Source organism: Petaurus breviceps, unplaced genomic scaffold (assembly GCF_028583685.1).
Source record: "Petaurus breviceps papuanus isolate PSGF00001 unplaced genomic scaffold, PetGlider_PUasm1.0 490, whole genome shotgun sequence".
NCBI classification, from domain to species: Eukaryota; Metazoa; Chordata; class Mammalia; order Diprotodontia; family Petauridae; genus Petaurus; species Petaurus breviceps.
The window spans coordinates 11,672,148-11,694,930 of NW_027186352.1; the positions used below are offsets into that span (position 1 = coordinate 11,672,148).

Below are 22,783 nucleotides of genomic sequence, written 5' to 3' on the forward strand. Positions count from 1 at the left end.
AGGGAGGAAGGAAGGAAGGAAGGAAGGAAGGAAGGGAGGAAGGGAGGGAGGGAGGAAGGGAGGAAGAAAGGAAGGATGGAAGGAAGGAAGGAAGGAAGGAAGGAAGGAAGGAAGGAAGGAAGGAAGGAAGGAAGGAAGGAAGGAAGGAAGAAGTATTTCCTTCCAGTTAGGGCAGTCAATGTCCTCTTTTTAATATCCATGAGAAATAATGAAATCTCACTTTTATGTCCCTGGAAAAAGCAAAGCGCTGACATTCTAGCACAAGCCAACTCACCAAAGGCCACAGAATAAATTTCTACGGCACATTAAAGGTGACAACAACCCACTGGGGAAAGTAGTCCAAGCATTGTTAACCCCATTTCACAGATGAAGAGGCTGAGGCTCAGGAGTCAGGTGATGTAGGCAGTAGGAGGACATAAGACCTCCGGCACCAGCTTGGCTCACAAGTTCCCAGAACAATTTAAGTGTTTAAAATCAAGGGGTTCCAGGTGAATCTCTTCCAGGGGTGGGGAACCTGTGGTCTCATGGCCATATGTACAGCCTCAAGTCTAGGTCTTCAAGTGCAGTCCTTTGCCTGAATCCAAACTTCACAGGACAAATCCCCTTAATTAAAAGGATTTGTTCTGCAAAACTTGGACTCAGTCACAATGCTGTTCTCAAGGACCTAGAAGGCCACATGTGGCCCTGAGGCCACAGGCTCCCCACCCCAGCTTCAGACGCCAGTGCCGAGCTGACACATGACCCAAACCCCCAGCATCAGCTCGGACCCACCAAGCACCAGACATGTCGAGATGACCAGGCAGGCTCTGGCCCATCGATCCCAAAGCTGCCAGTACAGGATGGCAGAAAATCCGTTTTTCATTTCCCGCTGAGCACTGTCCCTTCTTTCTTTGAACTGACCTTTACCTTCTTCTGACAGAGCAGGACAAGCCTCTGAGTGACAATGTCCCACCATGCAATTACCGTGCGTCAGATGAGCCGGCCCCTTACAAATCACCTCGAACTTTACACATCTGCTGGCTGTCAGCATCTGCCAGGATCGCTCACCCGAAAATAATGAAAAAACCCTCATTATTGTTCCATACCAGGTAAAGTGTGAGGACAATCATTAGACATCCTCAGTGACCTTGGGCACACTTAACGGCCTTCCTACACGCCAGGAGGGCAGACAATCCAGAGGGACTCCGAGGGAGAAGGCTCCTAGCGGGCCACTGCCGGGGGCTGGGGAGACCCCTGAAATCAGCTGGCCCAACTACTGAGCCTCATGGGCCAGAAATGATCTGCCCAAGGTCACACAGAATAAGCAGTGACCCTGAAGAGGAGCCCAAGGTTTTTTTTTTGGAGGGGGGTGTAGTTTCTTCCCCTACTAAGTCCCACTGCCTCCTTACATGGGGCAGCCAGAGTTTCTATCTAAAAGATGTAACTTGTGACAGAGAAGTGGTGCAGAGGGCAAGCCCCTGGGTCTGGAGCCAAGAAAAGCCCAAGTCAAATCTGCCCACTGGGTGATCCTGGGCACGTGATTTCCCCCTGTCTGCCTCAGTTTCCTCAGCTGTAAAATGGGGCTAACTATAACATCCACCTCCTAGGATTGCTGTGAGGATCAAATGAGAGACTATCTGTATAAAGGCAGCTCTTATTATCACTTCAAGTACAGCCTAAGAAAGGGAAGAATGAAGAGAAAGCAAGAGGATCTGGGGAGTACTTGGGGAGCATCTGGACCACCAGCCTCTGCCTTTCTGTGGGAGACTGCCTGAGGTTCCTCAGGTTCCTGAGGGAGTTGGCTAAGAATGATGCCTCTGAGGGTTTTTTTTAAGGAATAAAATATTTTTTAAAAAATAAGTTTTTACTGATCTATTTTTAAATATCCCCCCCTCCGTTTTTCCCAGTATCCTTCCCTCCCCCCTTCCAGAGAGCCAGCCCAATTCAGTGCAATCACGATTTACTAAGCCCTACAACATGCCAGGCACCTAGCAATTAATAAAAGAAAGGCCAAAAGTGGAAATGGAAGAGGAAAGAAGTCAGCATAAGCTATCAATACATCAACAAGTAGGGACTCCCCACAAGGGCCTGGCCTGGGGACGTCTCCTCTTATCTCTCCAGTCCTGCCAGCATTTGTCATCTTACAACACTGAACAAAATCACTTTAAGTAAGAAGAGAAGTCGGCAGATTCAGGTGTTTACAGTCTCCTGAGTTTGCCTAGTAGGCAAAGCGACTGGATTTTCTCACTTTGAACAAAGGCCATTGGCAAGATTTATAAGGCACAGAGCAGAAATGGGGAGATGCAAAGCCAGCTGCAGAACCAGAGTGAGCTTCTGAGCAGTGACAAATCGGGAGCCCTTGAGGGAACATCATTCCATCCATCCCTGTGTCTCTTCCACTGTCACTGACCTCCCTAGGGTCCCATTAACATCCAGCCCTCCCTCCGGACCGCCAAGGATAAAAACGGAGGGGCTATGTGTGGCCTCAATGATCAGAGTGCCCAGGTCGGCAAGACCACAGGTCAACAAATCAAATGACAAGCCTTTATTAAGGCCTTACTGTATTAGGCACTGTGTTAGGCTCTGGATCTTTCCTCAAGGAGCTTACATCCTATCGTGTCCATTAGCCACTGGATCGGAACCGGTGTCTAACCTGTGGGCAGCCAGAGCCAAACACAGCAGGCTGGAGACAGGAGAGTCAGAACACAAACAGAAGCTAATTAATTCCAGAGGGAGGGAAATGACTAGTGAGGTCTGCATATGAGAGCCCTCTCCTAAGAAGGAGGGCTTAAGGCTGCTCAGGCTGGGGCCAGGCGTGTACATGAGAAGGGTGAGCCACAACACAGTCTTCGATCTGGACACGGTTCTCACAGTTGGCGTTCTTGGCTCCCACGGGAACAGTCATTGTGTCCAGTCTTAGGGGTTGTGGCCACCCTGCCGGGTACAGAAGCAGAGTTCCACCATCGTATCTGTCAGTGACAAGGAACACAGAGAGTGAACAATGGGATGGAGGGCCCTGGGAAATAGGGGGAGTTAAGTCCCTAAAGAACACCTGGTACTAGTCCAAGCTTTACACTTTGACAGGGGTTGAGATCACCCTGAGCACAAGCTCAGGGCACGGCCGGCTTGTTAGGCCCCCACTCTGGAAAACGGGGCATCTCTAAAATATTGTGACACCACAAGAGATTAGAAAATAACTTCACTTCTGATTTAGACATTGGGACACAGTGGCCATCTAGTTCAATTCAAATCTCTTTTATTTCCTTTGGAAGACCTGAACTCAAATCCAGCCTCAGACACTTACTAGCTGTGTGACCCTCTGTTGGCCTCAGTTTCTTCAACTGTAAAATGGGGGTAATAACTGCATCTCCCTCCTAAGGTTGTGGTGAGAATTAAATGAGATATTTGTGAAATGCTTAGCCCAGTGCCCAGCACATAGTAGGTGCCATACAAAAACCCTGCTGACTAACAAAGTCTTCTGGTTACATCAGGAGATTTCTGAAAGGAACACAGATAAGAGAAAATAAAAGATAAACGTGAAAGTTCCTTGGAGTGGGAGGGCAGAAGGTTTTGTTGAGACTCCTAAACTTTAACATTGGATTTCACCTAGAATTACTTTGTATTTTTAATAAGTCATTAAAAAAATAAAATCCTGTGGACTTCCTATCTGCCTTTGGTGAAACAGGAAAACCCTTTGGGCAATAGGCGTAGGTGCCAGGGCACTGCTCCTCTCTGGGGGACCCTCCAGGCTCACTGGCTGCTTGGTTTCTTCTAAGCACTCGCCTCTCTGGGACTGGAAGCCCCTCAAGGGCAGGCACAATCTGCACCCCCACTCCCTAATTGGTGCTTCACAATGTTTTCTGGCTGCTGCTCCATCAGCCCTCAGGTTCATAAGGTGTAACATGAGGGGTTAGACTCAATGGTCAACCAGGGGGTCCTTCCCAGCTCCAAATCTTAGGATCCTCAATGTTTATCTACAAGGAATTCCATCTAAGACTATATGAAGAAGTAGTATTTTCTGTTAAAGAAGGGCCCAAGTCCCTCCCCGTGCCTTCATTTTTTGTTTTTGGTTCCTTTGGGCTGTTTTGGTTCATGACAGGACAGTACTTGGCCTCTGCAGGGAATGTACAGGAGGAGACGGCCAAGAGCTAGGCAGGATGAGAAGTCCCAGCTGGGCTGTTTTCTGAACTACTAAAAGGAAGTCACAGGTACAATCAATTACCTAAATATCTGGGACTGTGTTTTCCTGCAGTCATCCCAGGTCTAGAAGTGCAGAGTCACTTAGGGAAACTGAGGCTCATAGAAATGAAGAGACTGCCCTAAGTTTCTACTACTCTTAAGAATGGATCCTGTGCCCTTAAACCTTAGGCTCCTCCCGCTGCCTTTGGGCATGGAGATGTTGGCACCAGGCCCTGAAGGCACCCACCCAAGGCTGGGTTCTCATTTCTAAACAGCAGAATCCACAAAGAAAACCATTATATTTTTCCAGGTGGGGGAAAGTCCCTTCAGAAGACTGTCCTCACCGAGGCTTTCCCTGAGTTTATGCCTCCCCAACTCCCCCTGAAATCAGGAGAGGAATAACGAGAATGCATGGGACACAGAAGAGGGTCCCAGGCCCACAACCTGCAGGCCTTTGGGACCACTGGTAGATCAAGTAACAGGCCCTCGACTGGCAAACAGCTGTATTCCTGAAAGCAGGAGGGACCATTTGGAACAGGGGGTTTTATAAAATACATATTAATGCCAGGAAATTCTGATCTCTGTGGCAAATAGGGGCTTACTCTGGAATAAGTCAAGCGTGGTCAGTGAGATGGAACCAGAGAAATGGGTTAAAATCCCAGCACTATCACAGAATACCAACAATAACAACCACCACCACATTTACACAGCACTTTAAGGTTTACAAAGTGCTGTGTATGTTATCTGACTTGGTCCTCATCTGATAAATGATAAATTAGGAACACATTTTTATAAATAGATGAGCAGTGAGAAACGGCACCAGCCCATGGTCCTTACTCTCTGGGGAATGCTGAGGCTAGGGAGAGAGAGGGATGGGGCAGGGAGGAGGGAGAGAAGGAAAAAGGGAGGAAGGGAGGGGAGAAAAGGGCAGAGAGAGTGAGAGAGGGGGGAGGAGAGGAGAGGAGAGGGAAAGGGAAGGGAGGGGAGGAGAGGGAAGGGGAGAGAGGGAAAGGAGAGGGAGAGAAGGGGAAGAGGGAGTGGAGGGGGGGGGAGGGAAAGGGAAAGGGAGGGGGGGAGGAGAGGAAAAGGAGAGGACAGGGAAAAGGAAGGGAGGGGAGGAGAGGGAAGGGGAGAGAGGGTAAGGAGTGAGAGGGAGAGAAAGGGGAGAGGGGAAAGAGGGGACAGGAGAGGAAGAGAGAGCAGGGAGAGATAAAAAGAGGGGACAGAGAAAGGAGAGAGACAGAGACAGACAGACAATGGACAGGTATACTCTACTGACACAGTAGTCCACCCAAAGAGTTGCCCCCCACAATGACTAGCATGTGCATGTGTCACAATTCCCCAAGGAGATCTGAGGTCACTAGGAAGCTCCTGGAGCAAGGCCCTCTCCATTACCAAAGAGTGCAGATCTGGAGTCTGGGGCTTGACTGCAAACTTGAGCTCTGAGACTTAGAATCTTGGGTGAAGGGGGTGGGGTGGAACCACTCTCTGGGTCTCAGTGTCCCTTTCTGTAAAATTAGGAAGTGGGACAGGTCCAGGGCTTCTGACTGCTTCTGTGTGCTGCTGACTCCCTTGGGTGTCTGGTGAAATCTATGGGCCTTTCTTAGAAGGTTATTAAATGAACAAAATAAAACATGTAGAATTTTATAGGAAACCAATTATATTGGAATTTAGTCATCAAAATAATGTAAAGAACAAGTTCGTGGGCCCAGCTTCAGAACCCCGGGGATAGAAGACAAAAATCAAACAAAGTAAAGATACTAAGTTGTATTTAATGTACTAACTTGGGAAAAGGTCCTTTTGTGGCAGTGAATAAGCAATGAGGACTAGGTAACAGACTTGTGCATCTCAGCAGCGTGACTGTGTGATGTCCATTTGTGTTCAGCAGCACATGACCTTCTCATGCTTCTCTTGCTTCTTGTATCTGACTGTCAAATTTTCTGTTCAACTCTGGTTTTTTCAGCAAGAATGCTTGAAAGCCCTCTATTCCACTGAATGACCATATTTTCCCCTGAAACATGATACTCACTTTTGCTGGGTAGGTGATTCTTGGTTTTAATCCCAGCTCCTTTGACCTCCGGAATATCATATTCCAGGCCCTTCGATCCCTCACTGTAGAAGCTGCCAGATCCTGAGTTATCCTGATTGTGTTTCCACAATGTTCAAATTGTTTCTTCCTGGCTGCTTGTAATATTCTCTCCTTAATCTGGGAATTCCGGAACCTGGCTATAATATTCCTAGGAGTTTTCTTTTTGGGATCTTTTTCAGGAGGTGATCAGTGGATTCTTTCAACCTCTATTTTGCCCTCTGGTTCTAAAACATCGGGGTAGTTTTCTTTGAGAACTTCCTGGAGGAAAATTTCTAGGTTCTTACTTTGATCATGGCTTTCAGGTAGTCCAATAATTTTTTAAATTATCTCTCCTGGATCTATTTTCCAGGTCAGTGGTTTTTCCCAAGAGATATTTCACGTTGCCTTCTATTCTTTCATTTGTTTGGATCTGTTTAACAGCATCTTGATTTCTCATAAAATCACTAGCTTCCATTTGTTCCAGTCTAATTCTGAAGCAATGATTCTCCTTAGTGAGATTTTGAGATTCTTTTTCCATCTGGCAAATTCGACTTTTTAAGGCATTCTTCTCCTCGTTGCCTTTTTGAGTCTCCTTTGCCATTTGAGTTAGTCTGTTTTTAAGGTGTTATTTTCCTCAGTCAGGCTGTTGACTCTCATTTTGTAATTTTCTTGTATTGTTCTCATTTCTCTTCCCAATTTTTCCTCCACTTCTCTTATCTGCTTCTTAAGGTCCTCTATGGCCTGTAACCAGCTCGTATTTTCCTTTGAAGCTTTTGGTGCAGGAGTTCTGACTTCACTGTCTTCCTCCTGTTCCATACTTTGCTCCTTTTTGTCCCCAAAATAGGAGTCTAATGTTGGATTGCTCTGCTTGCTTTGCTTCCTTTGTCTGGTCATGTCACCCCTCAGTCACTTGACCCCTGGGCTTTTTGCCACAGTAGGACTCTGCCACCAGACAGGGGAGCTTTCGTCCCAAACGCTGGGGTTTTCTCAGCTGCCAGAGGTATTAGATGGGTGCCCTCTCTGAGGTCTCCACATGCTCTGGCAAGCTGGACACACACCCCAGGACCTCCACCCTAGACTGCAATCCAGATCCAAGCAGATTAAAGCAAGAGCAATTACCCCTCAGACTGGTGCTTGGTCCCCCTACTCTCTGCAGGCCAGGAGCTGAAGCCGCCACGTGGCACTGGCTGGCTGTGCCGCGGCCTCAGCAGCTTCTCACCCTGGGGGCAAAGGCCCCGCATTCTCACTTATTGGGTCCCAAATTCCAGACTGTACTGACCTCTCACTTTGTCCTTAGCATCTATGTGTTGATAATTCTGGAAACGACCACAGCTGCAGCTGATCTGGAGTCCCTCTGGTCGGTGGCTGGTCAGGCCCGCCCTGGGGCTAAAGCCTCACTGGGCTCCCAGAGTGCTGTACTGGCCAATTCCTGCTGGCCTGCCGGGCTGTCCTCAGTGGGAGGTTAGCATCTCTGTGTTATTTTGTCAGTTCTGCAGCTCCAAAGTTTGTTCAGAGTCCCCTTTTTACATTGACTGGGGAAGGTGGAAGCCAGACCTACTCGAAGGTCATGCTTCTACTCCCCCATCTTGACTCCGCCCCCCTCCGACCATTTTTCAAGACACCAACCCTGCCCCTGCAAGCCTTCCTTGGCCTTCCCCACCCCACTCCACCAAGGTGGAGCTGTCTAGCACTTTGTGTGCTGAGGCAAATGAAGGCTCTGCTTATGTTTTCTGATAGCCACTTGTGTTCCTGGTCTTATCAACCCCACCCAATCCTCAGAATGCCTCAGATCCTCTTCTTTTAAGGCTCTGTGAGCCTCCAGAGTCTTCCTCCATCCCTCCTTCCTCAAGAATGTTTCTTCCTTCTGGGTCCCTGTTCCAGCACACACACACACACACACACACACACACACACACACACACCAGCAGAATGTCAGGACAGTAGGAAGACCTTGGTTAGAACCCCAGCTCTGCCACTTCCTATACTAGCTGTGTGACTTTGGCTAAACCAATGACCCTCTCTGGGCCTCAGTTTCCTTGACATGTAAAACTGGGGGGAGGGACTGGACCAGATAGACTGTAACAGACCTGCCGGCTCTAATCAATCACAGTCCAGTGGGGATATGATGGAAGGCAAAATGTGAGGGAGATAACTGCAAACATAGATATGTATAAGCCATTCAAGGCAGAGACAGAGTACACTTATGAAGGGTGGACTATACATACATCAGGTACCAGAAATATAAGTAAAAGAAAGCAAGGCAGTCCTCGCCCTCCAGAAGCTCACATTGTAACAAGACAACATAGCACAGGAAGGGAGGGGTCACACTGGCGGTAACAAAGTCTGAGAGGTAGATAGAAAGTAACTTTGAAGTGAAAACACTAACAGCTGGGGGCCAGCAGGGGCCCAGGAAGAACCCAGCAGGCAGGAAGTGACTTGCATGGTACTTGAGCTGAGTCCTAAGAGGTAGAGAGGGGCAGCATCCCAGGCGTGGGTCCTAGCGGCAGGAGGCCATGACAAATTTGGAGGAACAGTAAGTAGGCAATGATTGTATGACCCTAAGTCATGGCCCTTCTCTAGGCCTTGGTTTCCTCATCTGTAAATGGCTGGTTTTAACCATCTGTCCCACAGCTAGACAGAGGCCCCAAAGGGCACAAATCAAGGTCCCCTAGATACCAAACCATCCCTTACAGCACTTTCTGCCATAGCAAAGGCTGGCTCCCAGTACGCCCCCTCAGGTTGTGGGGGCAGACTCCTGTGCAAAAAGAACAGAAGAGGGGAGAAGAGGATGAAGGGGGCAGGGGAGGAGAGAATCCATGGTGGGGAGGGGAAAAGTCACTGAAGCATTTTTTAAATGCTTACAAGAGACGAAAAGACCAAAAAATCAGAGACATGAAGCTCAAATTGAAAGTTATCAAATAAATTACATGTTGTAAAAGAAAAGTAGAGGTTCATGAACAACCCTTTTCCTGGTCTATTACATACAAGGAAATGCTTGCTGTATTTGGTGGTTAAGTTCAGAATTAAAAAAACACAACTTTCAAAACTTTTAAAAAATCTATGATGAAACATTTCTCTCCATCGTGGCAGAAAGGTGGAGGACCACTGGGGCAGAGAGATACATACACAAGCAGGAAGGCTTTTTTTTTTTTTTTGCATTACTGTCTGGGGCTTTTTGTATGTAACTGCTTTAATGGTTTTGTCTTTTAGGAGAAAGGGGGGGTGGGATGGGAATATGTAAATGATTGTGACATAAAACAAAAGATTCTGGGGTCAGACAGGGCGCTCTCAGGTGAGCCCCTCCTGGGTCTAGCATCCCTGAACCCACCAACTGAACCCAAATTTGTACCCATAGCCTCATTGCTTCTACCACAAGAGCCCAACTGCATGTTTTACAGAGGAGGAAACTGAGGCCAAAGAGGTGTGGTCTGCCCTCAGCACCCCAGCTAGAACTGTGCCCCATAACCCTGAGGAGAGCCCTGGAGAGAGGGACCAAGGATGGGGGGAGGGGGGAGAAGGACTCATCACCTGGGTCTGTTTGTCCTAAGAGCTCAGCCGATGTCAGGTCCAAAGCATCCACTGATACCTACCTACCCACCCCAAAGAAAATCTTCCAGAAAACAGATGACTAGGTTCCCCAAGGCTCTGCTGAGTCTGATGAGCCCTGGGGGCTGGGCTGGGCCACAGTCACCCTGGATCAGGAGGTTGGGAAACAGGTGACAGATGCAGCTGCCAAGTCTCCTCTCGTGCACCTGCAGTGTGGAGGGAGCACAGAACTCCCCTGACACTGGCCAGGCAACCCTTGGCAAGCCACTTCCCTCTTCATGCCTCAGTTTCCTCTTCTGTAAAATGAGGAGAGTGGGACCAGACCATCTTTAAGTCCCTAGTACCTCATTACCTCCCAATAAATGCCAGCCCCTATCGCCTCTAGGATAAAACAGATTCTATCTAGCCTGGTTCTCAGAGTCCTTCACAACCTGACCAACTGCCCCTTCTGGTCTCATTATACATCCCTGCCCTCGTCCAGCCAATCTAGTCTTCCCTCCACTTCTTACACACCACACTCCCATCTCCCGTCATCATGCCTTTGTCCTAGCTGTGCCCCCTGCCCTGGAGTGCACTGCCTCCTTAGCCCTACCTCACCCCTCTCCTCCCCCAACGTCAGCAAGAACACCATTAGGGTACCCCCCACTTTGTATTTATGCCTTATGCCTTGTCCTTCCCAAGAGAACAGAAGTCCTCAGAGCAGGGATGGCTTCATTCTTTTTTTTTTTTTTTTGCCTTTTGGAGGCCAATTGGGGTTAAGTAACTTGCCCAAGGTTACACGCTAGTATTTTTGTGTAAGTGTTAAGTGTCTGAGGCCGGAACCAAACTCGGGTCCTCCTGACTCCAGGCCAGCGCTTTACTCACTGTGCCACCTAGCCGCCCCTGGCTTCATTCTTTATATCTGTATCCCTGGAACCTATCATAGTACCTGGAATACAGTAGGCACTTAATAAGTGCTTGTGGACTGATGAATTGATCTCAGGATGGGCAGCTCCACTCACCCAGCTGCCCACATCTCCTGGTCTCCATGACCCAGTGGGCGGGGGGAGGGGGGAGGAGGCCGGGGAGGGGAGACAGACCCTTTAACCCAAGGCCTAGAAATGAGACAAGAGAGAGCTCTGAGACAGTGCAGAGGGAAGAGAGCGGTAGGTAATTAGGGAGGTAATGAAGACAGTGAAAGGAAGGCAGATGACAACCAGGCAGGACTGACGCCAGAGCGCAAGGACAGATGGGCTTCTTCCAAGGCAATGGGACAATCAAAGAGGAGGGAAAGGCCTCCTGGGTCGTCTTGTTCATCCCCAGCAGTAAAGGAGATTGCCCTTCGGAGCCCAGCTCACAGGAAGAGCTGAGCCCCCCGCCCAAGCCCCCGCCCCAGCTTTGATGTCCTGGCCCTACTGTTGCTTTCCTTCCACGGTGTCCTGGGGGGCCTTGGCCTCCTACTTCACTGACTGCCCTGTTTGGGGGGGGGAGGTGCATGGAGTCATCTTTTTAAATCAAATTTAATAAAACCCTTCTGCTCTCCCCATTAAGGAACATCATTCCACTCTAAGGCTGGCCAAGTGCCTTCCCTGAAACTCTGTGAGGTAGGTAATGTCCCCATTTTGTGGATGAGGAAACAGGCTGAGAGGCCACCCCGAAGTGAACCATTCACTTTCTGTACAGCTCCTCATCTCCCCAACAAGTCTTCTCTTCAGTCATTCAGGCAGATCTAATGATTTACAGCTGGAAAATGGCTCAGAGATCTTCTTACAACCCTCTCATCTCACGAAACTGAGACCCAGAGATAAGTGACTACAGGCCTTCTGACCCCAACCCAGGACTCACTCCCCACATTCTGACTCCAATCTGGGGCTCCGTCCCCACATTTTCTGTGGTCTGCTGTTGTCACTGAGGAGTCTCCGAGGGCAGATGAAATGAAATGGGGGATGCTGGGATGGGACACCAAGTACTTCAGAGGCTAGGAGATAGAAACTGCTCTGATCTTTGGTCCAGAGGGCAGATCCCAGAGCCTTGCAATGGGGCAAGTTGTGGCACAATATGAGGAAAAGCTTTCTAACCAGTGGAATTCTCCAAAAGGGGAACAAGCTGCCTTGGGAGGGGGGGTGGACCCTCCTCACTGGAAGCTGTTGCACTGGGAATTCATCTCAGGTGTGACTGGGATGAGAGGGTTAATGAGGCCCCCTTCAGTTCTGAAATATGGCCCTTCTGAGAAAGACCTCCCCCCCTCATAAGAGAGGGGCAGACTACACATGCCGGATGGTGCACTCTTTGAGCAGATTCTGCTCAGCTTTTTTTGTGATAAGCAAAAGGGTTCTCTGGGGGGAGGGAAGGGAGGTATTAGGATGTGCCTCTGGCAAACAAAAAATAAAAGCATCGATACAACTCTGAGGCATTCCTATGTAATGAGACATTATCATCAAATGCTGTTATAGAGCTGTTAGCCATGATTTAAAAAAACGGGTAAAATCCTAAGTATTCAGATCCCTATGGGATGGGAAGGTCAGGGAGCTCCTCCTGGGTCCCAAGCTCTCTTCTCTCAGCTCTACAGGCTGGTCCCTGGTCAGACTCTGTGCAAGCTGCCCAACTGGGGCTTGAGAGGACAGCACAGGGCTCGGAAGTATGCCCCCTTGGCTCTTGTATACTTGAGGAAGCCCCAGGACGGTCTGCCCTTCTTGGGTCCAGAGCTCTCTCTGGCTAGCCCCTGCACCAGCACTAAAGCTCATCCTCGGGCCTTAAGGTAGGGCCTAGAGAAAGTCTTTTCAGGACCTTGGAGAGGGTCTTGGCCTTCCAGGCCACAGTGAGCCAAGGGGTATGACAGGGCCCCAGCGCTTGTCCCCTAAAGTTTCTGGACTCAGACTCCACCCCACCCCAGCCAGGTTTATTAAGCACCAAGTGTTTCCCTCTATGTCAGCTGAACCACATGGTAATATGGGCCAATAATGGACAGAGCACCAGAGCACCAGGCCTGGACAAAGTCTCCTCTTCCGGCCTCTGACCCTAGCTGTGTGACCTTGGGCAAGTCATGTAACCCTGTTTGCCTCAGTTTCCTCATCGAAGGAAACAGCAAACCACTCCAGAATCTTTGCTAAGAAAACCCCATTAGGGTCACGAAGAGCAGGACACAAGAGAGATTACAACAAGCAGAAGGATAATGAATGGCAGAAAAGCAGACTTTGGCTCCCTGTCAGGAAAGGAACATGATGTCACGGATAAGGGGCTGGACCTAGGTGCAAATCCTATCTGAGATCTTGTATAAGTGGCTTCAGTTCCCTCCGAGGCCTGGGGACTCTAAAACTGGATGGGACCTGACAGATTAGGAAACTGAGGCACTGATCCGGCACCTGACCTAAGGCCACAGAGACTGGGGGGCAGCAGCTGCAGCTGGAGCCCACCAGCCTCTCTGGCTGCCCATAATGGTTTTACAATGCCCACCTCCTCCCCGAGCTGCCCTGGAAGGCTCCGCGGGGGGCCCTGTTTGGACACGACTCTCCAGCTGCTCCAGGGCTCAGATTTCCATCGTCCTTGTGACAGATCCTTGTTGGAGGCCGTGCTAACAGATGCGGGGCAGGGGCCCAGCAACAGGATGTTGTAAATGTCCAGCCAGGCCAGCCTTTCAGATGCCGATGCTAATGGTCCCATGAGGCTCTCAGCACATAGCTGTAAATGCCAGCCCACGGGGAGGGCGCCTGCCGGCTAGGGCCCAGCCTTTACAGACACTTAACTACCTTCTGCCTCATAACAGGCAAGTGCCTCACAGTTCAAACAGGAAGAATGAATAGCTCATGTAGAAGAAATCAATCAGACTGCGCACACACGCACGCACGCACACACACACACACACACACACACAGAATAAAGGACTGTCCTTGGCCAGCTTGGCTGAGGCTGGCAGGCCTGCCCTTCCCTGACTAACCCCCCGCATCCCCTGAGCTCCTGGAGAGCCCAGGCCATCCCAAGGTGACACAGCCTGAGCAGCCACAAGCTGTAATTCTCCAAGGACTTCTTGGGTCCCGTCAGTTTGGTGGGTATCAGCCCTATTTTACAAATGGCTTTGTCCACTGTCAGGGCCAGGATTCCACTCTACCCCCACTGTTTTTTAACACAAGAGCATGGGCAAAACCAACTCAGTATTTCCATTCAGTGCCAAGGATGTGCCAAGTGCCCCCCAGAACATGGTTGCAGCCCTGCCTTCTAGGAAGTCAGGGTCACAGATCTGGAGTGGAAGGGGCAGCTAGGTGGTGCAGTGAATAGAGCACCAGCCCTGGAGTCAGGAGGACCCAAGTTCAAATTCAGCCTCAGACACTTGATACAATTACTAGCCATGTGACTTTGGGCAAGTTACTTAACCCCAAGTGCCCTCCAAACTAAAAGAAAAAGATTTGGAGTGGAAGACCACTGAGTCTGGCAGAATCATTTGTTCCCATTTTTTATTCAGCCCAGAAATTGATCTCAGCCCTCTGGCCTAGCAGAGCCCAGGCACTAATAGCACAGGAGAGAAAAGTCTGATGGCAACTAGAAATGGGAGTGAGCCATGAACATTTCATTGTCATATTCTTGGGCTCTCCACTGGGAATAGGACTGGAGAATTAGGTCAGGCAGGACTCCTGCTATGGGGCTTCCCTTCACAAGCAACGGCCCCTCCACCAGCTCATCCTCCTCTCAAAGCTGAGACCCTTCTGTGCTCAGGGTCCCCTCTGCCAGCTTCTGCTGGGAAACCATGCATACAAAGATAGTCATGGGGGAAACTGGAGATGAGCCCTGAGTCTGGAGGGTGCAAAGAGGCCATCCCAATCAATGGGCCTCCACTCTCCACCTGTTTATGGCCCAAGGACTGACCATGCTCAGGAAACCACTTCTGGCTCCAACCCCATGAAAGCTTCACATAAATTAAGAGTAAAATTGAAGACTCAAACCTAGTGAAAGGAAACCCTGCTTGTTCCTGGTCACCAAGCAGAGAAATTCAGCCCCTTAGTGTAGTAGGTTGTCAGAAGTGAAGCACCTGAAAGGTCCAACAGCCTCATCTTAAGGAGAGAAAGGCCCTCAGAGGCCAACTAGACCCATGTCCTCTCCTTACACATGGGGAAACTGCAGCCTGTGGAGTTCCATGACTAGCTCAAGGTCACTCGAGTAGGAAGTAAAACCAAGAGAGTCTCAACTCAGATCTGACCCCACCTCCCATGATCTCTCCCCACTTGGCCCCTAGCCCCACAGGCAGCATGGCAGCACCCTCCAATTTTGCCTCTAGAAATTATCTGGTCCAACCCCCTCATTTTACAGATCGGGTGCTTAATAAATGTTCTTCCCTGACTAGAAGAATCAAGGGGATGCCCATCAATGGGGGAATGGTTGAACAAATTGTGATATACGAATGTAACGGAATAAGAAATGATAAACAGGACGACTTCAGAAAATCCTGGGAAGACTTCTATGAACTGATGCTGAGTGAAGTGAGCAGAACCAGGAGAACACTGTACACAGTAACAGCCACATGGTGCGATGATCACCTAGGATGGACTCAGCCCTTCTCAGCAATACACAATGATCCAAAAGACTCATGGCAGAAAAAGCTATCCACATCCAGAGAAAGAACTCTGGAGTCTGAACGTGGATGGAAGCAGATTGTTTCTTTTGTTGTTTTGTTCTGTTTCTTCCTTCTTTTGGTTCCTCCCATTGGCTCTAATTCTTTACACCATGACTAATGTGAAAATATGTTTAATATGAATGGATAAGTAGAGTTTATAACAGATTGCACACCGTCTTGGGGAGGGGGATAAAATTTAGAACTCAATATCTTATGGAAGTGAATGTTGAAAACTAAAAATAAATTATTTTTTAAAATGCTCTTCTATTTCATGCCAAAAAATAGCTTTAAATGTACCTGTTTGTAGAAAAATATTCACAGCTTATTCTGTTGGGCCCCAGAGGACAGCCAAACCAGCCTCCTGACTTTGCCTCACACATTTCCCACCTACATGCTTTTGTATTGGCTGTCCCTCATACCTGGAATACACTCCCTCCTCACCTTTCCTTTTGGAGTCAGCCTCTTGTGAGACAGCTTGAACAACCTTCCACAGGCATGAAACTCATTCTAATACTGACCACAGCTGCTGGGGCCTTCCCTCCCCTGCCCCAATAGCCTTACATTTAGTCTGCTTATGCCTATATGTATGTATACATGTACATGTATGTGTATATGTATAGTGACTGAATGAGGAGCCATGGGTAGAAAGCTTCAGGGACAAATGTAATTGAGCTCAGTGCAGTTCAACACTTATTCAACACGGACCAGGGGCCAGGGACTCTGCTGGCTGCTGGAGACACAAAAGCTAAAACCAGACGGAGTCTGCCCTCCCTTCCAGGGGCCTGACAAGGAAGGCCTTGCAAGATGGGGGAGGGTAGGGGGAGACCGTGATGACACAGGGTCCCCTTGGAGGGCTGGGCAAAAGCTGAGGACCTGCCAACTGGCACCAGCAAGAAAGAAAGAGGCTGACAAGCCAAAAGCCCAACCACTGAGGAATGGCGGGACTAATGATGGCAAATTCCCACAGAAGAGTTGGCTCCATCCCAAGAAAGACCAGCCATGTGAAAGCCCTCCCCCAGGGCCTCTGCCCTGGGTCCAGAGGGCCAGTGGAAGTAGCATTGCCAGATACCCGAGGCAGAAAGATAAGCGAGACCAACAGGAAAGCAAAGCCAGTCTTAAAACTTGGGACATAGGGGTGGCTAGGTGGCACAATGAATAGAGCACTGGCCCTGGAGTCAGGAGGACCCGAGTTCAGATCCGGACTCAGACACTTAACAGGAAAACTAGCCGTGTGACCTTGGGCAAGTCACTTAACCCCAACAAGGACAGAGCTGGAAGGGCCTGCAGAGTCCATCCTGCCCAACCTTCTCATTTTACAGATGAGGAAACGGAGGCTCAGAGAGAGGATATGACTTGTCCAAGGTCACACAGCTAGTAAACACCAGGGGCAAGATTTGAAGTCTGATTCTCTGAGAGGGCTTCCTTCCTGTTCCATGCCACCTCTTCCCTGTTCCAAAGAGCTTTCTATAAAATTCTACTAAGAGAATCATAGATTTAGATGTGGAAAGGGCCATAGAGACCATTCGGCCCAACCTTCTCATTTTAGAGATGACTTGCCCATGGCCACAAGGCTAGGAAGTATCTGAGGCTGGATTTGAACTCAGGTCTTCCTGATTCCAAGTCCAGTGCCCTATCCCACTACAAACTGTCTCTGTCTTATATGAATTTGAGATTTTTATTGGTTTTATAAATTAAACCAAAAACTGTAAGGCTTCCTGCAGGCTGAATAGTCAGGAAGACCTGGGTTCAAATCCAGCCTTAGAAACTTACTGTGTGACCCAGGGCAAATCAGTAAAACAGGGATAATAAAGGATCTACCTGACAGGTCTGCTGGGAGTTACATCCACAAGAAGGTACAGAAAACAATCCATCTTTTACAAGGCCATCTTTGCCACCAATAACTCTCTGTGTGTCAGGCACATAATGTGAACTCACCCACAAGCTTTGATCAGGTACCTATTGGGTGCCCAAGGCTGCCAAGTGCTATGAGAGACACCAAAGGTGGATGGAGCACAGCCTTTGCCTGTAGGTGCTCTACAGCCTTGGGAAGGAGAACAATCAATCCATCAACATTTATTAAGAACCTACAATGTGCAGGGTCTGTGCCGAGCACAACAGTCCCTGCTCTCAAGGACCTTACAATCTAAAGGGACCAAAGGTTGCTATGAATGAGCAATAGGGTCTCGGACAAATACTGATTTTTCACAACCCTCTGAGGTGGGGGTTGGGAGTGTTGCGTATCATTCCCATTTTACAGGTGAAGAAACAGAGGGTCAGGAAAAAACGACAGGCCTAGGGTCACACTTCAAGGATCAGAGCAGGGGTCTCAACACGGGTCTCTCCTGACTGCAAACTGAGCTGCCTTCCCCACTGCTCCAAGCTCGGCAAGACCAGGAAAAGACAATTAACCTCCACTTGGGTGGTTCCGGCAAAGAGAAGGGCGGGCACTAGCCACAGCATGGGCCAGTCTGGGCATCCCAGGACCAGAGTGGACTAAGGCTGGGCCCTGAATAGGACTGGAGCTATAAAGAACTGACTGAACAGAAACGTCCTGAATTAAAGTGTTCCTCACTCTAGGATCTGCCTCTGCTCATTCACCTTCGGGCACTGAGAAATACCTGGGGGTGGCTAGGTGGCACAGAGCACCAGCCCTGGAGTCAAGAGGACCTAAGTTCAAATCTGGCCTCAGACACTTAACAAAAAAACTAGCCATGTGACCTTGGGCAAGTCACTTAACCCCAACTGCCTTACAGGGGGGCTAGGTAGCAGTGAGTAAGAGCGCTGGCCCCAGAGTTAGGAGAACCTCGGATCCGTTCTGGCCTCAGATACTTAACACCCACTGGCCGTGCAACCTTGGGCAAGTTACTTAACCCCAACTGCTTTAAAAAAAAAAAAAAAGGTCAATCAAGAAATTCCTGGAAACTGGAGGAGAAAACCAAAGCAGACGGATGGAGGGAGACAAACGTGGGAGAGGGAGGAAGTCACCCCAGGGGTTCGGCTGAAGGGTGGTGGGCCGCAGCAACACAACGTAAGAAGGTAAAGAAGTGGTCAAAATCCCCGGCCTCGGAGCGGGCGCCCCTCCCCGGGCTCCCGGGTCTGCCTGGGCGGGACAGCCTCGGAGGGCCCCAGCAACCCAGCGAGCTTGGGGCACACACTGGGAGGCGGGATGAGCAGGAGATTAAGACCCAGGAGACAGGCCGGTAACCCGAGACCAGAGGTCATGGGTCACACCCGGAGTCTGGTCCTCTCACTGCGCCCAGAGGGGCGGGCGGGCGGCCCAAGGTCCCGGGGACAATGACCACAATGACCAGCGGGGCAAACCTCCGTCTCCCCGCTGTCCCCCATCTGATCTGGGTCCAGGGACCAACACACGCGGGAAATGCTCCGCAAACGCGCCCTCCCCACGCAGGCCCCTTCATCTCTGTGTGTGCCCGGCGCTGGGGCTCGGCAAGGGCCATGGATGCATGCTCGAGGACTGGCCGGCGTGAAGCAGACTACAATATCACACAATAGCCACGGGCCGGCCCCTCCGCACCCCCTCCCCCAGGCTCCTCGTCCCGCCTCCAGAAGACGCGCAGAGCGGCGAGAGCCCGGATCCCGTCGGCGCCCCCAGCCCCGCCGTCCCGGCTCCCCGACGGCGTCCCATGCCGCGCGCGCACTCCCGGAAGTCAGCGGCGTCCAGGGTCTCCCGGGCAACGGTCCGCAGGCTCCGCCCCTCCGCTCCGCCCCGCCCCTCGCAGCGCGCGACAGGCCCCCCACCCCCCGCGACCCCTCTCCGCCCCCTCCGCACCTGGCCACGGCCTCGGCGGAGCCGGGAATGGCCGTGCCACCGCCATCGCCGCTGTCGTAGAGCACTCCGGACACGTCGAGCAGCAGCCCGCGCACGCCCGCCAGCCGCTGGGCCCACGCAGGCTTCGCCGCCATCGCTCCAGTAGCCCCGCTAGCCCGAGCGGCCTTCCGGGGCGACGAGGCGGGAGCGGATGCTCCTGGGAGATGTAGTCCGGACGGAGGGGCCCCGCCCCCTTCCGTCACCGATTCTTCCCGAGGAGGCCTTGGAGGCCCATCCTCCCCGCCCTCCCACTGCTAGCGGACTAGGCGCGTGATTCCCGGAAGGGCGGCCCCGCCCCTCGGTGCCTCAGTCTCCTCCCCCGTAAAGCGCAGGAAGGGGGAAGGGCAGAGCAACCCTGAAGAAACACTGTGTGCGGTGCACTGGGCCGGGCCCTGCGAGCGTCAGAGAAGAGGGGGTGCACAGCTGGGGGCGGGGCTGTCTACGCCTCCCTGCGGCTCCCCCCGCGCACAGCGGGGTGCCGGCACACAGCAGGCGCTTCCTCGGCGCTCACGGGGCAGAGGGGGCCCAGGGCCGAGCTCCCGGCGCAGCTGGCACCGGGCCCCGAAGCGTGGGTGCGTGGGTGCGGGGGCCTTCCCCGCTGCACCCGAGCCCCTCCGCACGCTCTTCGGGGTCAGCGAGCCCCCTGCTGCGCCATAGAGCTGAAGCCAGCCGCGTTCCCTGGCGGCCTCCCCCGCAGCGGAGCCCCCTCGCCTGCCGCTCTCCCGGCCCCCGCCTGCTGTGTCTCTGCCGGTGAAGCCCTGGCCCCGGCAGCCCCGAGGAAAGACGGACAGCCCGCGCCGGGCCCTGCGCTGAGCGGCCAGAGAGGAGCCTGGGCAGGCCCGCTTCCGAGAGCGCGCAGGGGAGCCTGGCGCCCCCCGCTGCTCTGGCCTTCCTCCCCCCCTGGGGACGGAGCTCTGGTGCCTCTCTGGGGGTCCAGAGCTCCACACGCTGCCCTCCTCCGTGTTACAGTTTGTGGGAGGGCGGAGGAGGAGGGAGGGCAGCCCGGCCCGCTGTCCAGCTCAATAAACTTCTGTGGCTCCCTGGTGCCTCCAGGATCAAATATGAGACCCACTGTTTGGCATTTGCAACATTCACAACCTTGCTCCTCCCTATCTTTCTATTCTTTTTATACTTTACACCTTCCCTCTGTGAGTCCTCATGGACTCTATAACCCAGCTGGTTTCTTTGATGTTTCTTGCTCATAACCCTGCCTCCTCACTTCTACCTCTTGGCTTCCTTCAAGACTCCACCCTAATCTCACCTTCTGCAAAAAGCCTTTCCCTATCCCTCCCTGAGATTGCCTTCCATTTGACACTGTAAATATCTTGTTTTGCTATTGTTGTTCACTTGTATCTGTGACCCCATGATTTGTGACCATAGTACAACAGGCCTTTCTGTCCTCCACTATCTCTTGAAATCTGTCTAAACATCCTCTGCCATCCCCTTTTCCTCTTGCCTTCAATTTTTCCCAGCATCAGGATCTTTTCCAACGAGTCCCATCTTATGTGGCCAAAGTGTTTGAAGCTTCAGCTTCAATATTTGACATTCCAGTAAATAGCCCAAGTTAATTCTTTAAGGATTAACTTATTTGATCTCTTTGCTATCCGAGGGACTCTCAAAAGTCTTCTACAATACCACAATTCAAAACTATTGATTCTGTGGCATTGCAGCTTTCCTTACAATCCAATTTTCATTGCTATATATTGTTACTAGAAAAGTCATAGCCTTGACTATATAGACTAGGCGTGGGAAATCTTTGGCTTCAAGGCTACACATGGTCCTGTAGGTCCTCAAGGGTGGCCCTTTGACCAAATCCAAACTTCACAGAACAAATCCCCTTAATAAAGGATTTATTCTGTAAAACTTGGGCTCAGTCAAAAGGGTGGTGGTGTCCTCTACAGTAATAGAGAAGTTTGAAGAGGGGAAGACTTGGGAAAGAAGGTGAGTTCTACTTTGGACATGTTGAGTTGGTGATGTCTAAGGGCGCATTCTATTTCAGATGTCCAAAAGACAGTTGGAGATGCAAGGCTAGAGGTCAGGAGAGAGTTTATGGCTGGGTAAATAGATCTAGAAGCATCTGCATAGAGATGATAATCCAATCCTTGGGAGCTGATGAGTCACCAAATGAAATAACATAGAAGGAGAAGAGAAGAGGTCCAAGAATAGAGCCTTGAGGGACACCCAGAGTAATCAGGTGAGGCTAGATGAGGATCCAGCAAAAGAGACTGAGGAGTGGTCAGACAGGTAGGAGATGAACCAGGAGAGTAGTGTCACGAATACCTACAGAGAAGAGAGTAGACAGGGAAGAGAGTGATGATCACTAGTTCAAAAGTTGCTAAAATGTCAAGAAGGATAAGGATTGAGAAAATACAATTTAGAGATTATTGGTAAGCCTGTATAAATCATCAGAATTTCTACATATTAACAACAAAACCCAGCAGGAAGAGATAGAAAGAGAAATTTCATTTAAAACAACTTCAGACAGTATAAAATGCTTGGGAGTCTACTTGCCAAGACATGCCCAGGAACTATTTAAACACAATTACAAAATACTTTTTGAACAAATAAAGATTTAAACAAATAAAGAGTTAAACAAATGAACATGTGTTTATTGTTCATGGGTAGGTTGAGCCAAGATAATAAAAATGATAGTTCTACCTAAATTAATTTATTTACCTAGTGCCATCACAATCAGTCTACCAAAGAATTATTCTGTAGAGCTAGAAAAAAATGACAAAAATCATCTGGATGAATAAAGATCAAGGGAATTGACAGGAAAAAAAAACATAAAGGAAGGCAGCCTAGCAATACCAGATTTTGAAATATATTACAAAGCAGTAATCATTGAAACAGTTTTGGTACTAGGAAGACCTAAGGGTACAAGTCCTCCATTAGACCCATCCCAATTTGTGTGATCCTGGGCAACTCTCTTCATTCTTCAGTGCTTTGGGCAACTTTCTAAGACTTTAAATTGCAGAGGTCCCTTTCCACTCCACTACCCTGGGAAGGTAGAGCCAACAGATGGAAGACCTTGGATACTGGGGCAGGACCTTGCATGATGTGGTAAAACTTGAAGCTTTCTTTAGTGGGCACTGAGGAACCACTAAAGGATTTTAGGAAGATGGCTGGCAGCAGTGCAAAGGATGGATTGGAGAAGAGATCGACTGGAGGGAGAGAAGGTCATTACTTGAGAGGTCATTCACATGTAAGCTATATGTGTCCCATGTCAGAAGCCTGACACTATGAGTGTCCTCTATAAAAAGGAGCCTATCCTTTCCAAAGCCCTTGAGCCCTCATCCCGGCATGCGGTATCCCATCAGCATTCCCTTCACCAAGTTAGGTATCTCCTTCCAAACAGGCATCATGCAAAATGTCCCCAAGCTTAGCTGCAAACTTGAGTTACACAAATGATTGAGGAGAAAGGTAATAAGGGCTTCATGTAGGATGGTACCAGGGGACTAAATGGAAAGGCTGGATGCAAGAGATGTTACAGAGGCAGAAGCCAATTAGAATTTTTCCCCTTCTCTTCTAGATCCTTAGATAGAGTAATCTTGCTTGCTATTGTCCCAGGGTCATTTATCTCCTTTTAAAGTCCTCCTGA

General features: G+C 50.2%; 1 protein-coding gene across 1 annotated transcript in view; it reads right to left on the reverse strand.

The window, feature by feature from the left end:
* The window catches only part of LHPP (phospholysine phosphohistidine inorganic pyrophosphate phosphatase), a 44,196-nt gene extending 24,772 nt beyond the window's left edge, over window positions 1–19,424 (reverse strand). Inside the window, exon 1 of the mRNA XM_069101752.1 lies at window positions 19,144–19,424. Within this exon, the coding sequence (XP_068957853.1) occupies window positions 19,144–19,277 (134 nt within the window). The 5' untranslated portion in view covers window positions 19,278–19,424. The remainder of the gene's footprint in view (window positions 1–19,143) is intronic.
* Between the last annotated feature and the right edge of the window lie 3,359 nt (window positions 19,425–22,783).